Genomic DNA, 19,786 nt, shown 5'->3' on the forward strand with positions numbered 1-19,786 from the left:
TGATGTGGGATAAGAGGCGCTTCATATGATTGTCCTGTCAGATACCTATCAACAGATAATCGCTGACTAAAGATTAAAATTCATGTTGAACGACGTTTCTTTTTCAAAAATCTCATACTTCACACCGTGCTGTAGGAGTATATTGATTATATTGAAGAATCGCACATTATTTTGACGCAAAAAAAAAACAAAATCATATAAAAAACATTTTTACTACAAGTCATATATCCCTTTTTGCACTTCACTGTTGTTTTATACTTTCCTCACAAGGTAATCCTTGAGGTCGTATATGCTAAATGTTCTATTAAATAAGGCTATTTTTAAGAGAAAATCGGAATTTAATGAGATGATGATATTTCCATAGCAACCCAATATATCGAAGAAAGGGCGAAAACGTTCCGAGGTATTGACCTAACAGTCTATTCGAAATGAAAAAACACTCGGAAAAAACCCCATATTTTAATATTCTTCGCGTGGAAACAAACAAATTTTCCCTTTTTAAATTCTCACCCCGTACAACGAGAAGTGTTTGAGAAATAAAAAGCCTGTGCCGGTTACGTCTAGACGAAAGATCGTGCTTCACACCGGTAGCGAAAAATTTAATATCGATGGAGTTAGCTGAAATTTTAAGAAAAAACCAGACTCTAATGAAATGCTGATAATTCCATAGCAACACAATATCGAATAAGGTCCGGTACTTTCACCTTCGAAAATATTTTATTCACTGTCAATAAGTATCTGTCGGATAATTTCCTATCTGAAGGATAATCTTATTAACGAGTTTCAATGACAGATTTATTCGATGAATAACATTAACTGGAAGTGAAAAGACAGCATTTTTACTTATTCTACGAATAAGACTTATCTATCGAATAAATTTATTTATTCGCACGTGAAAGTACCGGGCCTAAATGGCAAAAACCGAGGTATTGACCTAATAATCAAAATAAAAAAATACTCTGTAATTCTTCCCACTATTTCCAACTTCTTCGCCAAAAAAAGAGAAATTTTTGGCGATTTGGCCCACCCTGTACAGGGTGGGCAAAATTGGTGATACCTGAAATACAACTTTTTCAACCCAACGAGATAGAGGAAAATGCATGATGGCACATTACGGTCGTCTTTTTTCGAGAAACTAATAATGCCATCAACTGCATTCCTCTATCTTCTTTTGTTTTCGAGTTATAGGTCAAAATCAAAATTTCAACTTTGGTCATTATCTCCATTTCTGTTTGAGCTAGGATGTTGAAATGAAAACATTATACAGACACTTTTTTATAGCAATCCAGTGGCGTACTATGATTTTTTCCAACAGGTATATTTGCTGAGCTATAACATAAATATGTGTTTTTTCTTGTGAAAACAGTAGTTTAAAATGACTTAGAAAGACTGAGGGCGATGTATGATATATTTCTGAAACGGTAATAAAATGACGATTCTTTCCGAGTCATTTTAAACTTCTGTTTTCATAAGAAGAAACACATCTTTATGTTATAGCTCAGCAAATATACCTGTTGGAAAAAATCATAGTAGGCTACTGGATTGCTATCAAAAAAGTGTCTGTAAAATGTTTTCATTTCAACATCCTAGCACAAACAGAAACGGATATTATGACCAAAGTTGAAATCACCTAAATTTAAATTTTGGCCTATAACTCAAAAACAAAAGAAGATAGAGGAATGCAGTTGATTGCATTATTAGTTTCTCGAAAAAAGACGCACATTCATTTTCCTCTATTTCGTTGGGTTGGCTAAAAATCCAAAATCGGCGAAGTAATGACGAAGTTATAGCTGGTCAGACTTAGCCAAATTTTTAGGTGTCCCACTTCATTTGCTGCTTAGTTTAGTATGTAGTATCTAGGATTAGAAACTACATATGGAGATGTTTCGTGATCCTCTAGATGTCCTCTTATATATATATATATATGTCGGTTTATAACGTTTTGCGACGTTGTCCGATAACCCTCTTCCATTCCTCTCGGTTGTGTACCAGTGCCTCGTTCAATTCTCTTGCACTAATTGCCTTTTTAACTCCTTCCCCCCAGGTTTTTCTTGGGCGTCCTCTTTTTCTCTTCTCCACAGGTTGCCATTCCATCAGTTGCTTCGGTATTCGTTCGTTCCCCATCCGATTCACATGTCCGTACCACCTAAGTTGTCTTCTCTCTACATCCTCACGTATCTCACCTTCAATGCCCATTCGTTCCTTCACCACCTCATTCCGGATTCTATCTCTTCGGAAAATTCTCAATGCTCTTCTCATGGCGTCCATCTCAACTGCCTCGATCTTTATCATATACTTCTCTGTTATCCTCCATGTCTCCGAACCATAAAGAAGACTACTTTTTATTATGGTTTCATATATTCTGAATTTCCTACCCTTAGTTATTTCTTTGCTCCATAGGATGCTGTTTAAACTACCCATGTCCTCTTATCTTTCATTAATATGTTTCCTATCGGGACACCCCGTATAATATTTTCTCCATGAATTCCATGAAAATAATTCGAGTCTAGTTGTCAGTATAATTTAAGTTGAGAAATAATGCCCTTTATAGCACTTGCTGATGCTTCATTTCAACAGCTACGTTTTCTGGAATACACAAGATTGGGATGGGGGATGGACTTAATTTAGAATTTATCTGCATATTGTAATATTGTATATCCTTGTAGGATCGAAAAACCTTGATTCCTGATCAAAAGATTAGAGGAATTTTCGACCTAGATATAGCTTTCTTTTTCATCATATTTGTGGGATGGTTATAATTCCTTCGTAATCTACGAGGATGTATTGATATCTAGTTAAATACAAAAAGGAGTACTGTACAGTGTACAGCACTCCAATTCGAGCGCCTAACGAGGCGCATCGGAAGAATGAAAAATTAATGGAAACAACAATTCCAAAGGAATTGTCGTTCCAATAATGTGAGTTAGTCATGAACTATCATAGGAAATCCCAGAGAAGTCGAAAAATTCAAGTGCAACTGTAGACCGGTTTCGGGATCATTTTCCCTCGTCAGTACAGTATAGCACTGAATCCCTCGAGCGGAGGATGGTAGTCTTATGCGATCTTGGGACGCCGCTTTGAGATATCTCATCACGATACGCCACCTGTCACGCAAAGGCTGAACCAAAACCTCACTTTCTCTGCAGACTCCTACAACAGTTCATGGCAGTTCATGGATATCTAGTTAGCCTAGACCAGTTTCATGCATAAAAAAATATTGCGTTACCATAGCAACGAACTATAACTCATTAGAAGTGTCAATGTGAAGTTTGAGGTCAAGAAAGTAAACCATAGTTACGCAATAAATTCACGGGAAGGAAGATGTCCACCGAAATTGTGAAAATCAGAAATTGGAGTTTCGAGCCCTCATCAAGTACCTGTATTTAAAAGGGTTAAGAGGTAAGCAGATTTACGAAAATATGCTTAATACCCTTGGTGATCAATGTCCTTCGTATGCGACCGTGAAAAATTGGACTGGAAGCTTCAAAAGAGGTAAATTTTCCATTGAAAATGATGACTGATCGGGAAGGCCAGTTTCTGGGTCATTCCCCGAAAATATCGATGCAGTTCATGACATGATTTTATCAGACCGTCGAATTGGGTTAAAACGGATATCTGAAGCACTGAATATTTCATACGAATGCGTTCATTATATAGTTCACGTCAATTTGGACATAAGAAAAATTGCTGCAAAATGGATCCTCAAATGTTTGAATGTTGACCAAAAGCGTGCAAGGGTAGAAGCATCGCGTTCGATCTGTGTCCTAAGAAGTTTCGTGTCCAAAAATCTGCTTTAAAAGTTCTTGCCTCAGTTTTGTGGGATTGCCATAGAGTAATCATGATTAATTTTTTGTATAAGGGTAGAACAATAACCGGAGATAACTATTCGACATTACTGATCACACTACGAGAAAAAATTAAAGATAAAAGACGCGGAAAGCTATCCAAAGGTGTTTTGTTTTTGCAGAACAACGCCCCTGTACACCAATCTCAAAAAATTCGCGATTTAGGGCTTGAATTACTAGAACACCCCCTTCATTCACCAGATTTGGCTCCATCCGACTATCATCTCTTTCCTGAACTGAAAAAAGTTTAAAAAGTCGTAAAAACGAGGAGGTAATACCTGTGGAGGTCTGGTTTGCAGAGCAAGAAGAAACATTTTTTTTTTAAGGTGTAGAGACGTTGCAGGTTTGCTGTAATAAATGTATCCAAATTAAGAGGAGAATATGTTGAGTAAAAAAAAATTTGACATTGAAATTTCGTTTGCTTCTATAGTAGGCTAACAATTTTTCAATATATCTTGTATATGCACCCTTAAGTATTGAGTTCATTACCACACCATCACTCATCGAAAATTAACTGAATGTGGATGATTGAATATGATAAATTGCGATTTTATGTAGTTGGGCTTCATACTCCAGGTGCGAAACTACAACTCAGCCCTTTCCATGAGTTCTGATAGTAAGTTTTCCATGAATTTTCCATAATCTCCTCTTGGTTCAGAAACATTTGGCTTGCTCACTTCTGCCCATTTATTATTACCGCATAATTCAGTCATAATACTTAGTATCAAGCCATTATGTATAATCGCTATTTTATTACAGATACATAAAACCTTTCAGAAAGTCCGTCAGTTTTTCGATCAATAAATGTGTAAACTTTCCATAGGCGTTACGTTGCTGTGTGCGAATACCCGATTTCGAATAAGAGTGCAACTGATTTTCGGTTGATTTTACGTTTCGGAATCGGAATCCCGAACAGTAGTCCTGTCGACATCGTGAAAACGTCTCGTATAACACAAACTAGATTCCACTTGGCGAATTTTGCATCCGTCCGATCACGTAGTGGGCGAACCTTGACAGAAAAACGTGAGAGAAGTTGGACGCCCGCTCAGTCCTTCACTCCAGTTTCCGCTTTTCGATCGGATATTTCCATTTTTTTTCTCTCCCAACGAATAAACGGGTGGATCATTGTCATGAGTCGCGACGTTACTCACGGACCGAGGAGGAAGTCGCTGGCGACTACCGTCGATTTGGAGGCTCTCAACGCGAGAAGATCCAGCGTAGGGATGATTCCGGACCGGAGGAGGACCAGCCTGATTTCGAGGTAGTTTTTGGTGTTTATTTAATGGATTTTCGTGGAACCGAGCGTGTCGCCTTCAATTTGTATAGATTTAAATTGAAATATGTCAGCCATAATTCGACGGGAGATGAGTTTTTTCATCAGGGGCTTCATCATATCATTTACACAAACACTTGAAATTGGAACGATGAAGAGGTGTTGTACTAAGCAGGGTCATTTTTTTAAACTTAACTTCCAGGATTCGGAGAAACTTCTGTTGGAAACCAAAGTATCTATATTCTATTAATTATCACATTTTCCTTCCATCAAATTTTAATGTTACTTAAGGTCCTTTCGTTTGCATAAAAAGTGTAGCACTTTTCTACACTCGATTTAAGTATTCGTTTGCTGATTGAATTTACACCAGTGTAGAGGAGTTGTAGTTTATCTACATCTTCTTTTGACTATGTGTAGATGAGCTACACTTCCTCTACACTGGTGTAAATCAGATCGAGAGTAGAAAAGTGCTACACTTTTTATGCAAACGAAAGGACCTTTAGATCCTGTAACTTCAGGGATATTTCGAAGCTTTTCAGAATTATTTGAGATCGTTGTCTGTTCTTGTTGATCATTACCTTCTGCTTGTCGCATTGAATTCATGTTTTTCACTCTTATTTCGCCTAAAAAATTCTACAGGGTATTCGCCAAAAGATGCCAATTTCGTTTCGGGTTTTGCTCAAAAACCCCCTTATTTTAAATAGGAACCCATGTATTCCCGGAAATGAATAATATCTAATATCTTAGCAACCCTATTTGTAAAATTGATCGTTTCCGAGATATTGAAGAAATTACACGTTTCTAAAGTAGGTAACGCTTGTGATCACGACAAAATCAATGTTTTTGTGTTGCACGTGTGTTACTCTCCTAATATAATCAGAAGAAAGAGATCTGTAATGGTGTTTCAATTAGTAAATTCATTTATTAGGTTTTTATAATTCAAAGTTGACCTAAACATCATCAGTAAGCATAGTCCATATTTTTTCTTTCCCAAACATAGTAATCTAAGGGCGTTGGATCGAGTGAACGTGTTGGCTAGGGATACGTAGCTTTGTTTGAAAACCACCAATATAGGACAATTCTATACAAAGAAACATAAACGAGTTCTTTCTTGCATATCTCGAAAATGACCGTTTTTTTAAAGTAATCGTTGATATGACATTATTTATAATGCAGAATCGAAAATCTGCATGTTTTTGCGTGAATACTCTGAAATCATAGTGACAAGGGTACAGTATTGCTTCAATAATGGTTCCTGAAAGTTTAATCCTTCTAACGTTAAATGGAAGTGATAACTTACTGAGCATGTTTTTATAGAAAAAAACAAGAAGTTGAAGGCTACTTCCGGTATAACCAACGTGAGAAAAACATGAAAATATAATATATTTTCGATTTTAAATTGATGTGGCCGATACTTGAGTAAAATCCATAATTGAACTCAAAACAGATTATATGATATGATTTTCTCAAAAATTAGTTTTCAAACCACGACACATGTTTCGCTATCACAATAGCATCTTCAAATAGGTAAAGGTAACTGAGTTTAGCTGAAAATGCTATTGTAATATCGAAACACCTGTCCTGATTTAAAAACTCATTTTGTTTAAATCATATCATCTGTTTTTAGTTCAGTTATATTCGATTGTTTCGACATCCGCATCACACGCTAATAACGAATTTCATGAAAATATATCTTGGGTCATTGTAAGGAGGACTCCTCAAGATACAGCAGTGGTCGCCGCGTTCATGGACATAGAGTGTGAATGAATAGTTTGTAAAAAAATTAGAGGATGATTTCTCGTCAAAAAATAGTATAGTGTGGGTCTTTCTTAAAATTTTTAGCATTCTCCAGTAGAAAAAACTACCCCTAAAAGTTTCGCAAGGAACTTTTTTGCTTATTCATAATAAATCAGTGAAGATGTGATTTCTGTCAAGGGATAACGGTTTTTGAGAAATAAATATTCATCAACACGGAACGAGTCGTATAGGCTGGAATTACCTTCGAACTTAAATTTATATATTTTTTTGTATCGACTTCCCGCTCTCATAAAATAACTGCTCAATTTCTTTTCTTTCAGTTTTCTGGTCTCTGAGAAAAAATTGCTTTTCAAGTGCCATCTGTGTAAAAAAAAAATTATGTATATAAAATACCCACTATTTTTTGACAAGGAACCACCCCTTAAATTCCTTCGCGATTTTTATTACATTACACGTTATTCCTTGACTCACTCTGCTCACTCATATTATGTGATATTCAGATATGCCGAGTTATTAACGTTTTCAAAAAAAATTCCATAAATTGACCATAAGTCCTCATCGAGAGAATTTAAAAACGTTGTGTTCATGATGAAGATGCTCATATCAGATGTCTGTCTTTATGGCAAAGTAATTTATGATAGTACAGTTATTTGTGATATAAGTGGAAGTCCTAGTAAAATCAGATTTTTAAAATAATATTAAATCAAAACTTTACATGAATTGCATTCTAGAATAGAGTGACTAATATACTCTTATCATTTTCATGGGCAATTTGATACAGAAACACTTTGTTCAATATGACCAATTGCAGGTAGTATACTTCGTTAGCTTATTTACATTTCATTCTCCTCAGTTGTCTAATTTAGTCATGGACGGCGAGATGACCAATTTCGCTATCTTCTGTGCTTCCAGTAGAAAACGTGTTCAACTCGCTCGAATGATTTATGTATTTCGCATATTCGCTATATTTTATAACATTTGTTTGTGCTAATGCTATAAACTTGAAACTTCTGGAAAATTGAGTAGGTGTATCATACTGAGCTCATCAAGCAGTATACTGGAGGGTCTTCTGAAATGATTGTAACATCGTGGTGCTCTTCAATTTTGAAATTCTATGATATTCAGTTCTAAACGCCTTAGTAAGGGGCAGCACAGAAAAATTCAAAGCCATCTGCGATGTTACAATCATTTATAAAGACCCTGTATTATAAATATTATATGTATTTTTGGGGTTGGGCGAGTCACATCAAATTTATGTTTGTCGGCTGAAACTACTGCGGTTTATTATTAAACAGAAAACCTTCTACTACAGAAATCTGCAGTTACCTTTTCTGTCTTCATAGAAACAAATTACCTTTGACTGTATCTAAAAGGTGTACAATATGGTTGATGTACCAAATGCCATGATATACAGGGTGAGTCTGACTCGTACAAATATTTTAACAGGACAAAAGAAACATTGTTTTATTTGACCATTTTTTCCGAATCAGCCCTGATAGAAAGATATAGCCATTTTAATTTTTCATAATGAGCTGTGCCACCCCTGGAAAAACAAAATTACCATCAGAATAACTAGCGAACGGCCGGTTTCATGATCAAACCTAAAGCCGCTTTAACTTTAAAGCTTTCTTCAACCCTACTAAAAATGGCAGTAAAGGAAGCTTATATTGACTTTAGATTATGAAACTGGACGTAAATCTGTGACACTACACATCTGTGGGTCAAAGTTGCATTCGGTCAAAGTACCCAATTTTTTGAATGTCACAGATATTTTTAATTTTTGAACATCAAATTACTCGAAAACGACGCATTATACGAGAAAATACGAAGAATACTTTCATTTTACAAAACGTTTAAATATTCATTATATAGCGATCAAATTAGTTTCAAGAGTTGGGTTCTTTGAATTTTCGGTATTTTTATTTTTATGGTAAGTTATGGTCTTAATGGGAAAACTGGAATTCGTGAGTCATATCTTGTATTCGAAAAAGATTAATCAAATGAGTGAAAAACTGTAATCCGAAATTCATTCGGTAAATCCGTGTGAGATAGAACTAAAAATAACATTTTGCATGGTACTTTAACTGCCTGAATCTTTTAAACCGAGCCGATTCGAAAAAAATGATGAAGGAAAAAAGTGTTTCTTTTGATCTCAAGAATATACTGTTGAAATATTTGTTCGAGTAAAAGACTCACCATATATATGGTGTAACCAAATAAATGCGAAAGTTTTATGGGAGTGATTCCTTGTCAAAATGCAAAGGTGAATTTAAGCTCTCAGGTCCGATTTTATAATGTTGTTGATCGATTTTATAATATTACATCGGCGTTAAAGGAACTTTTCAATGGATCTTTAGATAAATACCCAATATTTCCCATTTAGAAGATTCAAAAGTCTCTTTAGCTACCAATTTGACGCAATTGAGAGTTGTTCTATTTATTCAAAAAAAAAACTTATTTCCGATATTATGAACCATCAAAGTTGATCTAGTTCAGGCGATTTGGAATATTCAGATGACGTTTACGTTTTTGTAAGTCGTAGGAAATTATGTAGGAAACGTGTGAATAACTTGACAAATTTGAAGGTTTGGAGTTTTCTACAGTTGTAGGACTAAACAAACCAACATTTGAGGGGTTCAGAGCTGAAGGGAACCATGTCCATTCAGCCTAGTTTTGAGATGAATTACTTAGAAGTTGTTTATCACCAATTAATTCAAAAGTGACTTCTTTAGATTTTAAAAGGTTAGAATGTAAGCATATGCTTACATAAGAATAATTATAAATAAAGAAGTCACTTTTGAATTAATTGGTGATAAACAACTTCTAAGCCATTCATCTCAAAACTAGGCTGAATGGACTTGGTTCACTTCAGCTTTGAACCCCCCATTTCACACCATTTTGGAAGCTACGACCACATGGTTTGTTGAAAGATAAGAAATATTTTATTCTTCATCATTCTTATTATTAAATTAAGGGCCGTTTCAGAAAAGATTGATGATTAGCTAAGCCTTGTCCTTTGAACGTGTTCACTTCATACGGTTACTGAATTACGAGTTAGAAAACGTGTTTTCGTCTGACTAATCGTCAGTGCTTTGTGAAACTTCTCCGAATATTGACAGTAAAAATTTTAACGACCATCAGGAAACTATCTTATCGGTTACATGTCGGAGAACAAAAAAACAAGATTTCAACGGTATTGCGGCTGCGATTATGCGAGAGCGTTTATACCGAAAATAATGGATTCTTCACTAACAAAATACCCTTGTTCTCGACATGTTATTTGGCAATTTCGAAACGGCATCACCCACTCGAATCGATACTTCAATTACCGGTTAATAATTTAACCTGTACATCAATAACCGAACCGAAAGCCTAGATTACCGATTATCCTCGTCTAAAATGAGTCGAGTTTGTGGAAAGTAATTCGATAACAATGAAATGTGGAGTATTTGGCTCGGTGCCTAAATGTCGCTCTTGTTAATATATCCTGAAATAATACGATTGCTTGCTGAAATATTGACAAGGTCGATTTTGGATTGTGGTGTAGATAATAGTGGAAAAAATAATAAAATCTCTCTTCGCGTTCATGTTATCGATCCTGAACCGATCATGAATCGCTTTTTCCGCAATCCTACCTGATTTCAGAATTACTACGAACACAATATTATTATTTTTGCATATCAGAAGGAAAAAAAATTAGCTCTTGCTCTTTTAAGCAAGCAATCTAACCGTACTATTTCCCCTTTGAAATCTTCGTTGTTATTTTTATTCAAACTATCGATAGATTCGCCTATAAGGCTGTTCGGATCAGCTGACTGTGACAGGACCTTTGAGGCGCACACAAATGTTGGTTAGGTTCATATTGTTGTGATTTCGAGTTGTTTTCATAAAACCTCATCAATTTTCTTAGAAAAGTGAATATTATAATATTGTATATTGTATATCCTTCAATGGTAATATAAAAAAAAGTACGGTGTGATGGAAAACTGACTATTGTTGACAATATCGACAATATTGACTGCTATAATTTAAAGTTCTGCACAAGGATTATAGAGTAGAAAGATAGGAAACGCCCTCATATCTCTAGTACTAAAAATCGACTACATTTTGGCCAGTGAGAACACATTCGACCATGAGATAGCGCTGAAAACGTACTGTCAATACAGAAAAACTGTTCGATAACAGTTTTCTGTTTTATAATTGAAGGACGCGAAATTCGAATTCTATTCCTTGTATTGGATTTCAATATCGACTTTGTTGAGACCAGAAATCAAACATCCTAAGCGACAAAACAAAAGTATGGTAACTAGGATGTTAGTTTTCATCTGAACATTGTTTGAAATCAATTGATATCAATGAAATACGCTGTCGGATGTGCTATATTTTTATTTGTAATTTATAAACATTTACAAAAATTTTAAATTATGGACAACGAATAGAGCTTTGACTAGGATAACTCTTGTGATCTGCTATACGTCAAAGGTGTTATTTCTGCGCAATATGTTTTTTTTAGATATAAACTTAAAGGAATTTGTACAATTTATATCAGAAATCAATATGAAGCAATATTCAATATAACATCATAGCATACACATTTCAGTTACTCACATACCTATTACATATTTACAGAATTTTTGGAACCACAATTAAAAAAACCTTACAGAGGTATAACACAAGACCTGTATGTTAGCCCGTCAGTAGAGTTTGTTTATTATTTCTTTATGATATGGTTTCTTAATGACACAATATACGAATTGATTAATGAATGAACAAAACACTCACAGCAGGTTTCATAAAACTTTGACTTTCCAAACAATTTGACAGTCACTCGATGCCCAAAACGAAATCAATAAAACCTTTTCATTTCTGAATATATTGAAGGAGTAGCAATTGGGATTTTTTGAATGGGCGTATAAAAGTTATAATTCACCCTAAATAGCCCCTTCATGCAAGGGATGCTTTCTGCATACAACAATTTACGTGGATGAACAGTTCTCAATTGACCTGCAATAAAATCCTCACTGCACATGGTGTAGTCATTAGTGTTTGCTGAAGTCATTGTTTTAACGACCTGAAAATTTTATCCACTTCGTAGCACTGAAAACCAATGAATGATCGAGTCACTTGTTACCAGTTTTAATACTTACATTCCCATTTTTCTTTTTATTTGATCCACAGTTCTTTACCATACAATAATTTTCGAACGATATTTTCAGGTTTTCGCCAAGAAATTAGACAAATATTTCTATAATCACCAACTAGATCGAGTTAGACAAACAAAAGGCTGTACGACGGTACGAGAATCAAAACATTCAAAACCTCTTTGATCAAAATGGCCATCTGAAATCTCAAAATTTCATATGTTTCTTGCAAAAATGTCCCTCGAATTAATATTTTAACCAGTCTTAGGGCCTTAAAAACACTTTTGAAACACAAATGGTGCTCACATCACTTTAGTCGTACAGTGACTCTATCAAACACAGTGGCGACAATTGGAAATTTAGCAAGAATATGGCGGCTTAGCAGCACAGATTTCAATGCTATGATCTATAATTCAGAATGCGGATTGGCTCACGTCACGTCATGTGACCAAATCCGCCATATTCTTGCTAAAACGATGAAAAACGAGACCACAATTGTCGCCACTGTGTTTGATATAGTCACTGTATTTAGTCGCTTCGTTTCCTATCTTTTTACTCTATAATCTTTGATTCTGCAATTATGAAATATGTCATATATTGCTTGTTTGCCCTTCAAGGGGCCATAGATACAGGTGACGTCATTTCGAAATGACCATTTTTTCAATTAAATTGACTAATCTGAATTTCAATTGATCATTTCTGTATTACACTTGTGTAGTGTGTTTTTTTTTTCACCTCTAACCGCCTCAAAAATTGCGAACACCGAGGTTACACTACCAAAAAGGAATTCTGAGCACTTGCCCTCCGGGTATCTCAGTGGAAGAGAACTTTACCTGCAATCAGGAAGTATTGGATTCAGGTCCTGTCCAGGGAGCTGCTCTTTCTAGAATCCAATAATTTGTCTACATTCCGCTTATATTTTTCATCAGTTTTACCTGTAATACCAGGAAAATATCCAGACGTTATTAAGTGTTTCATTCGGAAAGAAACCTAATATTTGACTTTTGTATACAAAATATTCCGGTATTCCCATCATACTATTAACTTCAATTTTTATATCTTCGCGTTGAACTTGGAATTAATATTTCTAATAATGTTTGAATGTAGTCAAGTTTCCAATTTCCTACTATTGATCTATTTTCAGTAGGAACGGATGTTTGTTCAGGTACTAAGCTACCAAGTAACATTCATCAATTTGGCGGTTAGTCCTTGATATAAAAACATGTGGATTTATTTTTCTCTGAAGATTTCTTGGGTCGTAAAACTATGGCGCATTAATAGGCGATTTCGTTTCGATTGATAAACGCGAGTGGAGCAAGCATGTCAGGAAGTTTAATAAAAAAATTAAATTTAGCGCACTGGTTTATCATTTCGGAAGAAATTCATTCATAATTTTCCTCTTCGTTTTTTATTATACTCCACGGTGTAGAAAGGTGTCATTGGATCCGTGGGCGATTCTTTGACTCGTACAAATATTTTAAAAATAGAACTTTCTAAAAATCTTCGATCTATACGTTTATTTTCTTTGCAGATGGTTCAAACATTTCTCAGATGTCACAGATGCCCATAATAAGAAAGAAGGCAAAACGAGGCGCCCAGAATCTACGCCGGATAATGATGATGAAGAGAGCGTTCAAGAATTCCCTCAACCCCAGGATGTATCGGAGAGAGCAGAAGAAGTTGACCATGTAGAAAACGAAGAACCTTGCAGGACGCCATCAGTTAGTGATGCAAACGGTGGAGCTGAATTGGACAGTGAAGCTGCTACATCCGAAGAACAAGAGAATCGCCCTGAGATAGCCGAAGGTTTGTTGAGTAATCATTTCTATCATTATTATGAATGAATTAATTAATTAATTCTTTTTTATAAGGAAATAATAGAATTCACCCATCTTCCCCTATTGGAAGATCAATGGTTGAAAATATTCTAAAAATAATAACCTATAGGTTCAATTTGTAGCAAGTTCTTCAGTGGTTCATATTTAATACCTAAATACTAGTACATATTATATTAGGAAGTCGCCAAATTTTTAACCGCACATAACATTAACATCAACATTCATAACTCAGGAGTGTTGGTTATGAAATTTGATTTGTTGGGCTTGTCTACGGTCAGTTATTATAAAATACATCAAAACTTTGAAAAATTTCCTGAAATAACTGGTAATGCAGTTTATGCCCGATGGCGCTATATATAGAGATCTTGAAGCTCAATATGGTACCAAAATGCTATTACATAAAAATTTTCGTGATGTTTGAGGTAAGCATCATCCATTTGCTGGCGGAATAACATTTCAATTGATCGTTACATCACTTGACTGGTGCAATGATAAAGTGAAATTCGTAAAATATTTTCTACGAAAAAAAAATTTGTTCTGCAAAGCAGGCGGGTTATTACTGCCAATGCAAGTTGATGATTTGGAGTTTCATTAATTTCAAGTTCACTGCAAATATGGGGTTTTAACTCCGTTCCTTGTGCACAAATTGTCAACAGCGCCTCTTCAATTATTGAGTTCTGTTCATAAATATTAACAAGAAATAAGAAGTTAGCAATTCAGTTTCAGAGCCGATTGTAAGGGTGGTGACGTAGAAGGTGGCAAGATCAAGCTCACTGATAGACGTTAACACTGGTGTAGCATAGACAATGATCGAAGTTATGAAGAAGATAATTTGAAATATATTTGTGGTAAACGTTGTTTATCTAATGACTACGTCCTCGGAAATTCTAAAGACACTTTCACGAGTTAGTCGAGTTATTGGATAACAATTAAATTACAATTGGATTACAATTTATTGCACGGCACGGCATTTTGGGATTTTGTGATATTTATGCCAATGCGCTCTAGAGATTCGTAGCGTTTGACTTCCGATCTCCTTTGCCATATCTTCTTGGATATGAACTTACCCTAAGACATAGAAGATTGACTTCTGAATGAAAGGATCAACTTTGGGCACAACTGTCAAAGAATGAGGTTATGTCTTGTGTATTATCATTCAAGAGGATAATAGCCATAATATGTTTACCTTAATCAAGCTAAAAATACTACTGTGATAGAGGCTAGTAGTTGAATAACTCGAAAACCATATAATTCCGTTTTTAAGTTGTCTGCTGAAAAGCAGCTGGTAATTCTCAAGAAGCTTTCTTCGTGTATCTAATCAATGTTACCAATCTGCTGTCTTTATTTCCCTACGTAATCAGTGACTTTATATGAGATAACGCATATACTTAATTTTCGTATGAAGGAGAATTCCACATTAGTAAGGTTTTTTAAACGTTAATTAATAACTTAAATTGTTTCAGGTGAAGGTGATAGTAATACAGGGGTGCCAAGTACTGTAACAGCGGAGGAATGGCCACTGATCCAGCCGTCACAAGTACATATTGCTGTACTTCCAGTACACACAGCTGAATCCAGACTTACCCCTATTGGTAAGCGTGCAGTTTGAAATGAATGAAAATGAAAAACGCACTAATTTTGACATATAAAGTGAAACTTTTTAAAACTCATTATTGACGTTTTGAAACGTTTTACTTTTCGCAACCAGTTACGAGAAGTAAAATATTTCGCAACTGATGATGAAAAGATACTTGCTTCCATAGTAACGGGGTGAAAAATTAAATATTTCTCTAACTTGATGATTTGAAAGGAATCTGCTAGGGACGCTTCTTGTTACTTTCAATTTGAATTCAAATAGTCACATCCTATTCAAAATTAGAAAAAATATTGCGTGAAACACTCTTTTTCGTAATACGATCATTACGAAAAATAATGCTTTTTCCAACTAATTTCACAAATAACTATTTTTAGCGCTTTCCGCATTCATTACGTCTCTCAGCTCAATGCGTGACAATTTGAAAAATTTCAGAGAAATACTCGATAGAAAAATACTCTTTGAATTTGGGTTTGAACCAAATATTATGGATGCAAGAAAATTACGCACTGTTTGGTTAAATTATTTAAAAGCTCGTAATGGCTTCAAAATTTCTTTGATATGTTTTGCATTCTCATGATTCATTTTTATCTTTCTATGTTCTTCAGATTGATTTTGACAAAAATTTTTGATATTTACTAATTTGGACAATATCGACTTATTGGTATTGGTAAAACCACATCCTTATTTTGCTTGTATCCAGTGTTTGGTTCGAATAAGCTTATTGACAATGTGGTGTTGAATGAAGTTAACTCTGGTTCTAGACGATTTGAAAAAACATTTAGAAATAATTTTTCGTTCGCAAACTATGAAAAATGCGTTTAAATCAACATGAATTTCTTAAGTGAATAATAGATTGTGCTTAGAGTATCTAAAAATATATCCTATTTTCAAGACGACGTTATTGATATAGGTTTTCATATAAAAATTAATCCCACAGAACAAGTCAGACGTAAAGATGAAGAAGTAAGACGTGCCTTAAAAGAAAAAGAAAATCTTATTGCCGATCTATTGAGCATTCCGCAACAAGAATTTCACACGATTGCTGATATGGTTAGCGAAGAAGATCATGCCTCAGATTGTATCAACCTCACTGTGGCATCGATTTATCAAACAAACAGTTTACTGAAGGTAAACAAATTTAGTATTTTTCTAGCAATAAAATATTCCAGAAAAGCAGTTTAACAATTATTTATTGTGATATGACGTACAAATTTGATTTTTTTCATAGATAATCAATGATTCTTTGAATCTGTCTGATGAAAGTGGCATAATACAAGCCACAGGTGGACAACATGTATCATGTTCATCACAAACAGCGAAGAGCAACAGTACTCCATCAATTCCAGTGCCACAGGTTCAGGATATAGTCAATAGACTCAGTAAACATTTGACTGAACTTTTGGTGAGTAGATCTTTTGTACAAACATTATGATTTTTTTATCAGAGATCGATAAAATAAAGATCTATATTGAAGGAGTTATTTTTAAAAATAATTGTATTTTAGTTGGAACAAATTTTATTGAATCATGGTACAGAAAATCTTCATTTTTATATTCATGAACATTTTTTTCTCAGGAATGTGAATAAAAATTTTAATGAAAAAAAAAACAAGAATATATATTGCTTTAAAGGTATAATAATTTCTTGAATAAAAGTTGGTAATTTAGCACTGTTATACAGAGTGATAAATAAGTATCCCATTTTGCCGAAAATCTCATTTCCTGAGACTATTTCTCTTTTTTGGATTCGTGTCAAGGTATCATTCTTCTAAAGCATTCTACAAATTTCATTAAAAAAAGATTTTTTAGAAAATGTATTCAGGGGTTCATTTCGATTCCATTTGATGGCGCGGTGAAGTTTAGAAATTTGTTTTGAAATGCAAATAACAAATACAAAATAGTAAATACCGAAGATATAAATAACTTTTTTCTCTATGCATCCCTTTTTTTAAATCTTCCCGAAAATCTTTATAATGAAAAATTGCAAAACTATTAGTAACCGTTTTTTTTTTTCATATTGATATTTTAAACAGGAAAAGCAGAAACAATCAGAAGATGAGAAAAGTCTATTGAGAAACGAATTGTATAAAACTAGAGAGAAGCTTCATGATCAACTCTCTATACATGACTCTTCAGGTTCTTCCTCTGTTTTGCCAGATGCTTCTACACTTGAAAATAGCGAGGTAATTATTCATATGAATACGAGTTTCAGAATCAAGAGTTTAAGACTGCCTCTTATCACGAATCAATTAAATCATATTTCAATAGAATAATTATAATTATAAAGTCATGTCGTCTTTTATTTCAGGAAGTGGAAAACAGTTCTGAGACAATAGCGGGAAGTTAATAATCTGAAGGCATGAGCTTTTGAGTATATTTTCAATTCCAACAAAACACGGCTGTTAAATAAAGCTACTCTGAAAACTTTACACTGGTCCTCAAGGAATAGAGTTGAATTCAAAGGACAAATAATGTATTTATATATTTTTCTATAGAATGAAATTAATATCAGATTCGCCACAAGTGCAATATAAATAATTTTGCTTTTAGTCGATGTTTTTCATTAATATAAATCGCTAAATAACGATTTTTGAAGTCCTTTTATTGTATATAACCCATGTCAGACTGCAATGTTAGTTTAAAATGTAAGTAATTGTTTTCAGTGTTTACCAATTGTTATATCCTCTGAAAATAGCTTAGGTTTATATTATGTTTCTAATTTAAATTGCTTGTTATACTTTCTCATGAAATATTGTAATTCGCACATTGCAGTAATATCAAATTATGATATTTTTATAATCTTGTTGAGAGCGTTTTTATCCAGATGTCCAACTAATTCTTGCAAGATCGTAGAACGGTCTTGGTTATTTGTATCACCTTTTGTTTTTCTTTTTTCAGAAAAGAATCGCGTATTATCACATCAAATTTTGTAAATATCAATATACATCGATCAATTCAATAAACTGAAATTTTATTTTTATGGTATATGTTGTTTTTGTTTGAACTTTTGTTTTGAATACATATTATTTTGAGAAGAATTTCAGAAGTATAAATGTACTGTATATAACTTACTGGACTAGTGTTTAAAATTGGTCAACACCTTGTCCTGAGCTTATTGTATTAATACTTCAGGAGTCAGTGTGCATTTTTTTGTTCAAGCTGCATTTGTAACGTTCATTTATAAATCTGAATATTATTAGCGAATTATATGAATGAATTACACTTAAAATGTATAAATTGTTACATGTATTTATATAGAATAACATTACCTACTTCAACAAAATAAACATTACGTTGATTTAAACTTGCTCGTAATTGAAGTATCATGATTGAATTTCCAACCCTAAGTATAGTTAGAAAAAATAAAAATCTGTTGAACATGATCGATGCACCTCAACAATGACCATACGGATTTTTGGGCAATTTTTTTGCACATATGCACCGATGAAATGTCAAAACTATGATTTTTCTCATCTGCCATGTGCTAACATGAATGCAAAAATCTATAATGAAGTTCGAACATCAAATAAGTGGAAGTGAAGTACGGGAGGAAGTAGGAAGTCGTTATGTACGAATTGGTTCTCAAAGGCGCGGCTGAGGTGAAACTCGTCAAAATAAATTATTTCCCCGAATTTGAAGCCATTCTGTTGAAATTTCGAATGAGGGACTGATAATTCCCAAGGCAGTGCTGCAACTTATTGCTTATTGTAGGTATGGTGATTTGAGCGAAACGGTGAGGCCTGCCGCAGACATGCAACTTTTCAGTTTTGCAACTGTTTAGTTGCAGAATTGAGCACAATGAATTTATATGGGGCCGCACAGACATGCAACTGAAAAGTTGCAGCGATTGCCTTTGTGTGCGCCCCCGAACCGCTTGCAATCAAACTGTTGCGCAACTGAAAAGTTGCATGTCTGCGGCAGGCCTAACATGAATTTTCGATAGGTTTAGTTGTTTCCTTTCTTGAATTTGTCAATTATGTCAGTTATGTCAATCAGTATTTGTTCAAATACTGAACTTGTCCACATGATTGTAGTCTATGGTGAGAGGTATGAGATATGGTGAGGGCCAATAGCGGATTAACCGATATGCTTAAGCCTAAGGGCCCCCGATCACATTTCTTCAGAAAAGAAATTCGTTCTGCAAGTGAACATGAAAAAATAAATTTGCCTCACAATCTGACGAAAACGAAACGCAACAAAACCTAGAGCAAAATTCAGCTGTCAGTAAAAAATAACATCAAATCAAATGTTCCGCATACTCTCTCTAATTATTCCTATCCGCCTACAATAAATTCCCGCAACGGTGGCTATAAAGTTTTCGACATCCCTTTGAAA

The 19,786-nt window shown here is 34.3% G+C and overlaps 1 protein-coding gene across 4 annotated transcripts in view; it reads left to right on the top strand.

Annotated features, from left to right (window-relative positions):
* The window catches only part of LOC123311621 (rho guanine nucleotide exchange factor 12), a 176,615-nt gene extending 157,860 nt beyond the window's left edge, over window positions 1-18,755 (top strand). For all 4 annotated transcript variants that reach the window (XM_044895693.1, XM_044895680.1, XM_044895689.1 and 1 more), the window contains 6 exons: window positions 13,549-13,823; window positions 15,319-15,447; window positions 16,390-16,580; window positions 16,681-16,854; window positions 17,485-17,634; window positions 17,760-18,755. In XM_044895693.1, coding sequence (XP_044751628.1) covers window positions 13,549-13,823; window positions 15,319-15,447; window positions 16,390-16,580; window positions 16,681-16,854; window positions 17,485-17,634; window positions 17,760-17,798 — 958 coding nt within the window. In that variant the 3' untranslated portion in view covers window positions 17,799-18,755. The remainder of the gene's footprint in view (window positions 1-13,548; window positions 13,824-15,318; window positions 15,448-16,389; window positions 16,581-16,680; window positions 16,855-17,484; window positions 17,635-17,759) is intronic.
* Window positions 18,756-19,786: the final 1,031 nt, after the last annotated feature.

This window comes from Coccinella septempunctata, chromosome 1, assembly GCF_907165205.1.
Source record: "Coccinella septempunctata chromosome 1, icCocSept1.1, whole genome shotgun sequence".
NCBI lineage: Eukaryota > Metazoa > Arthropoda > Insecta > Coleoptera > Coccinellidae > Coccinella > Coccinella septempunctata.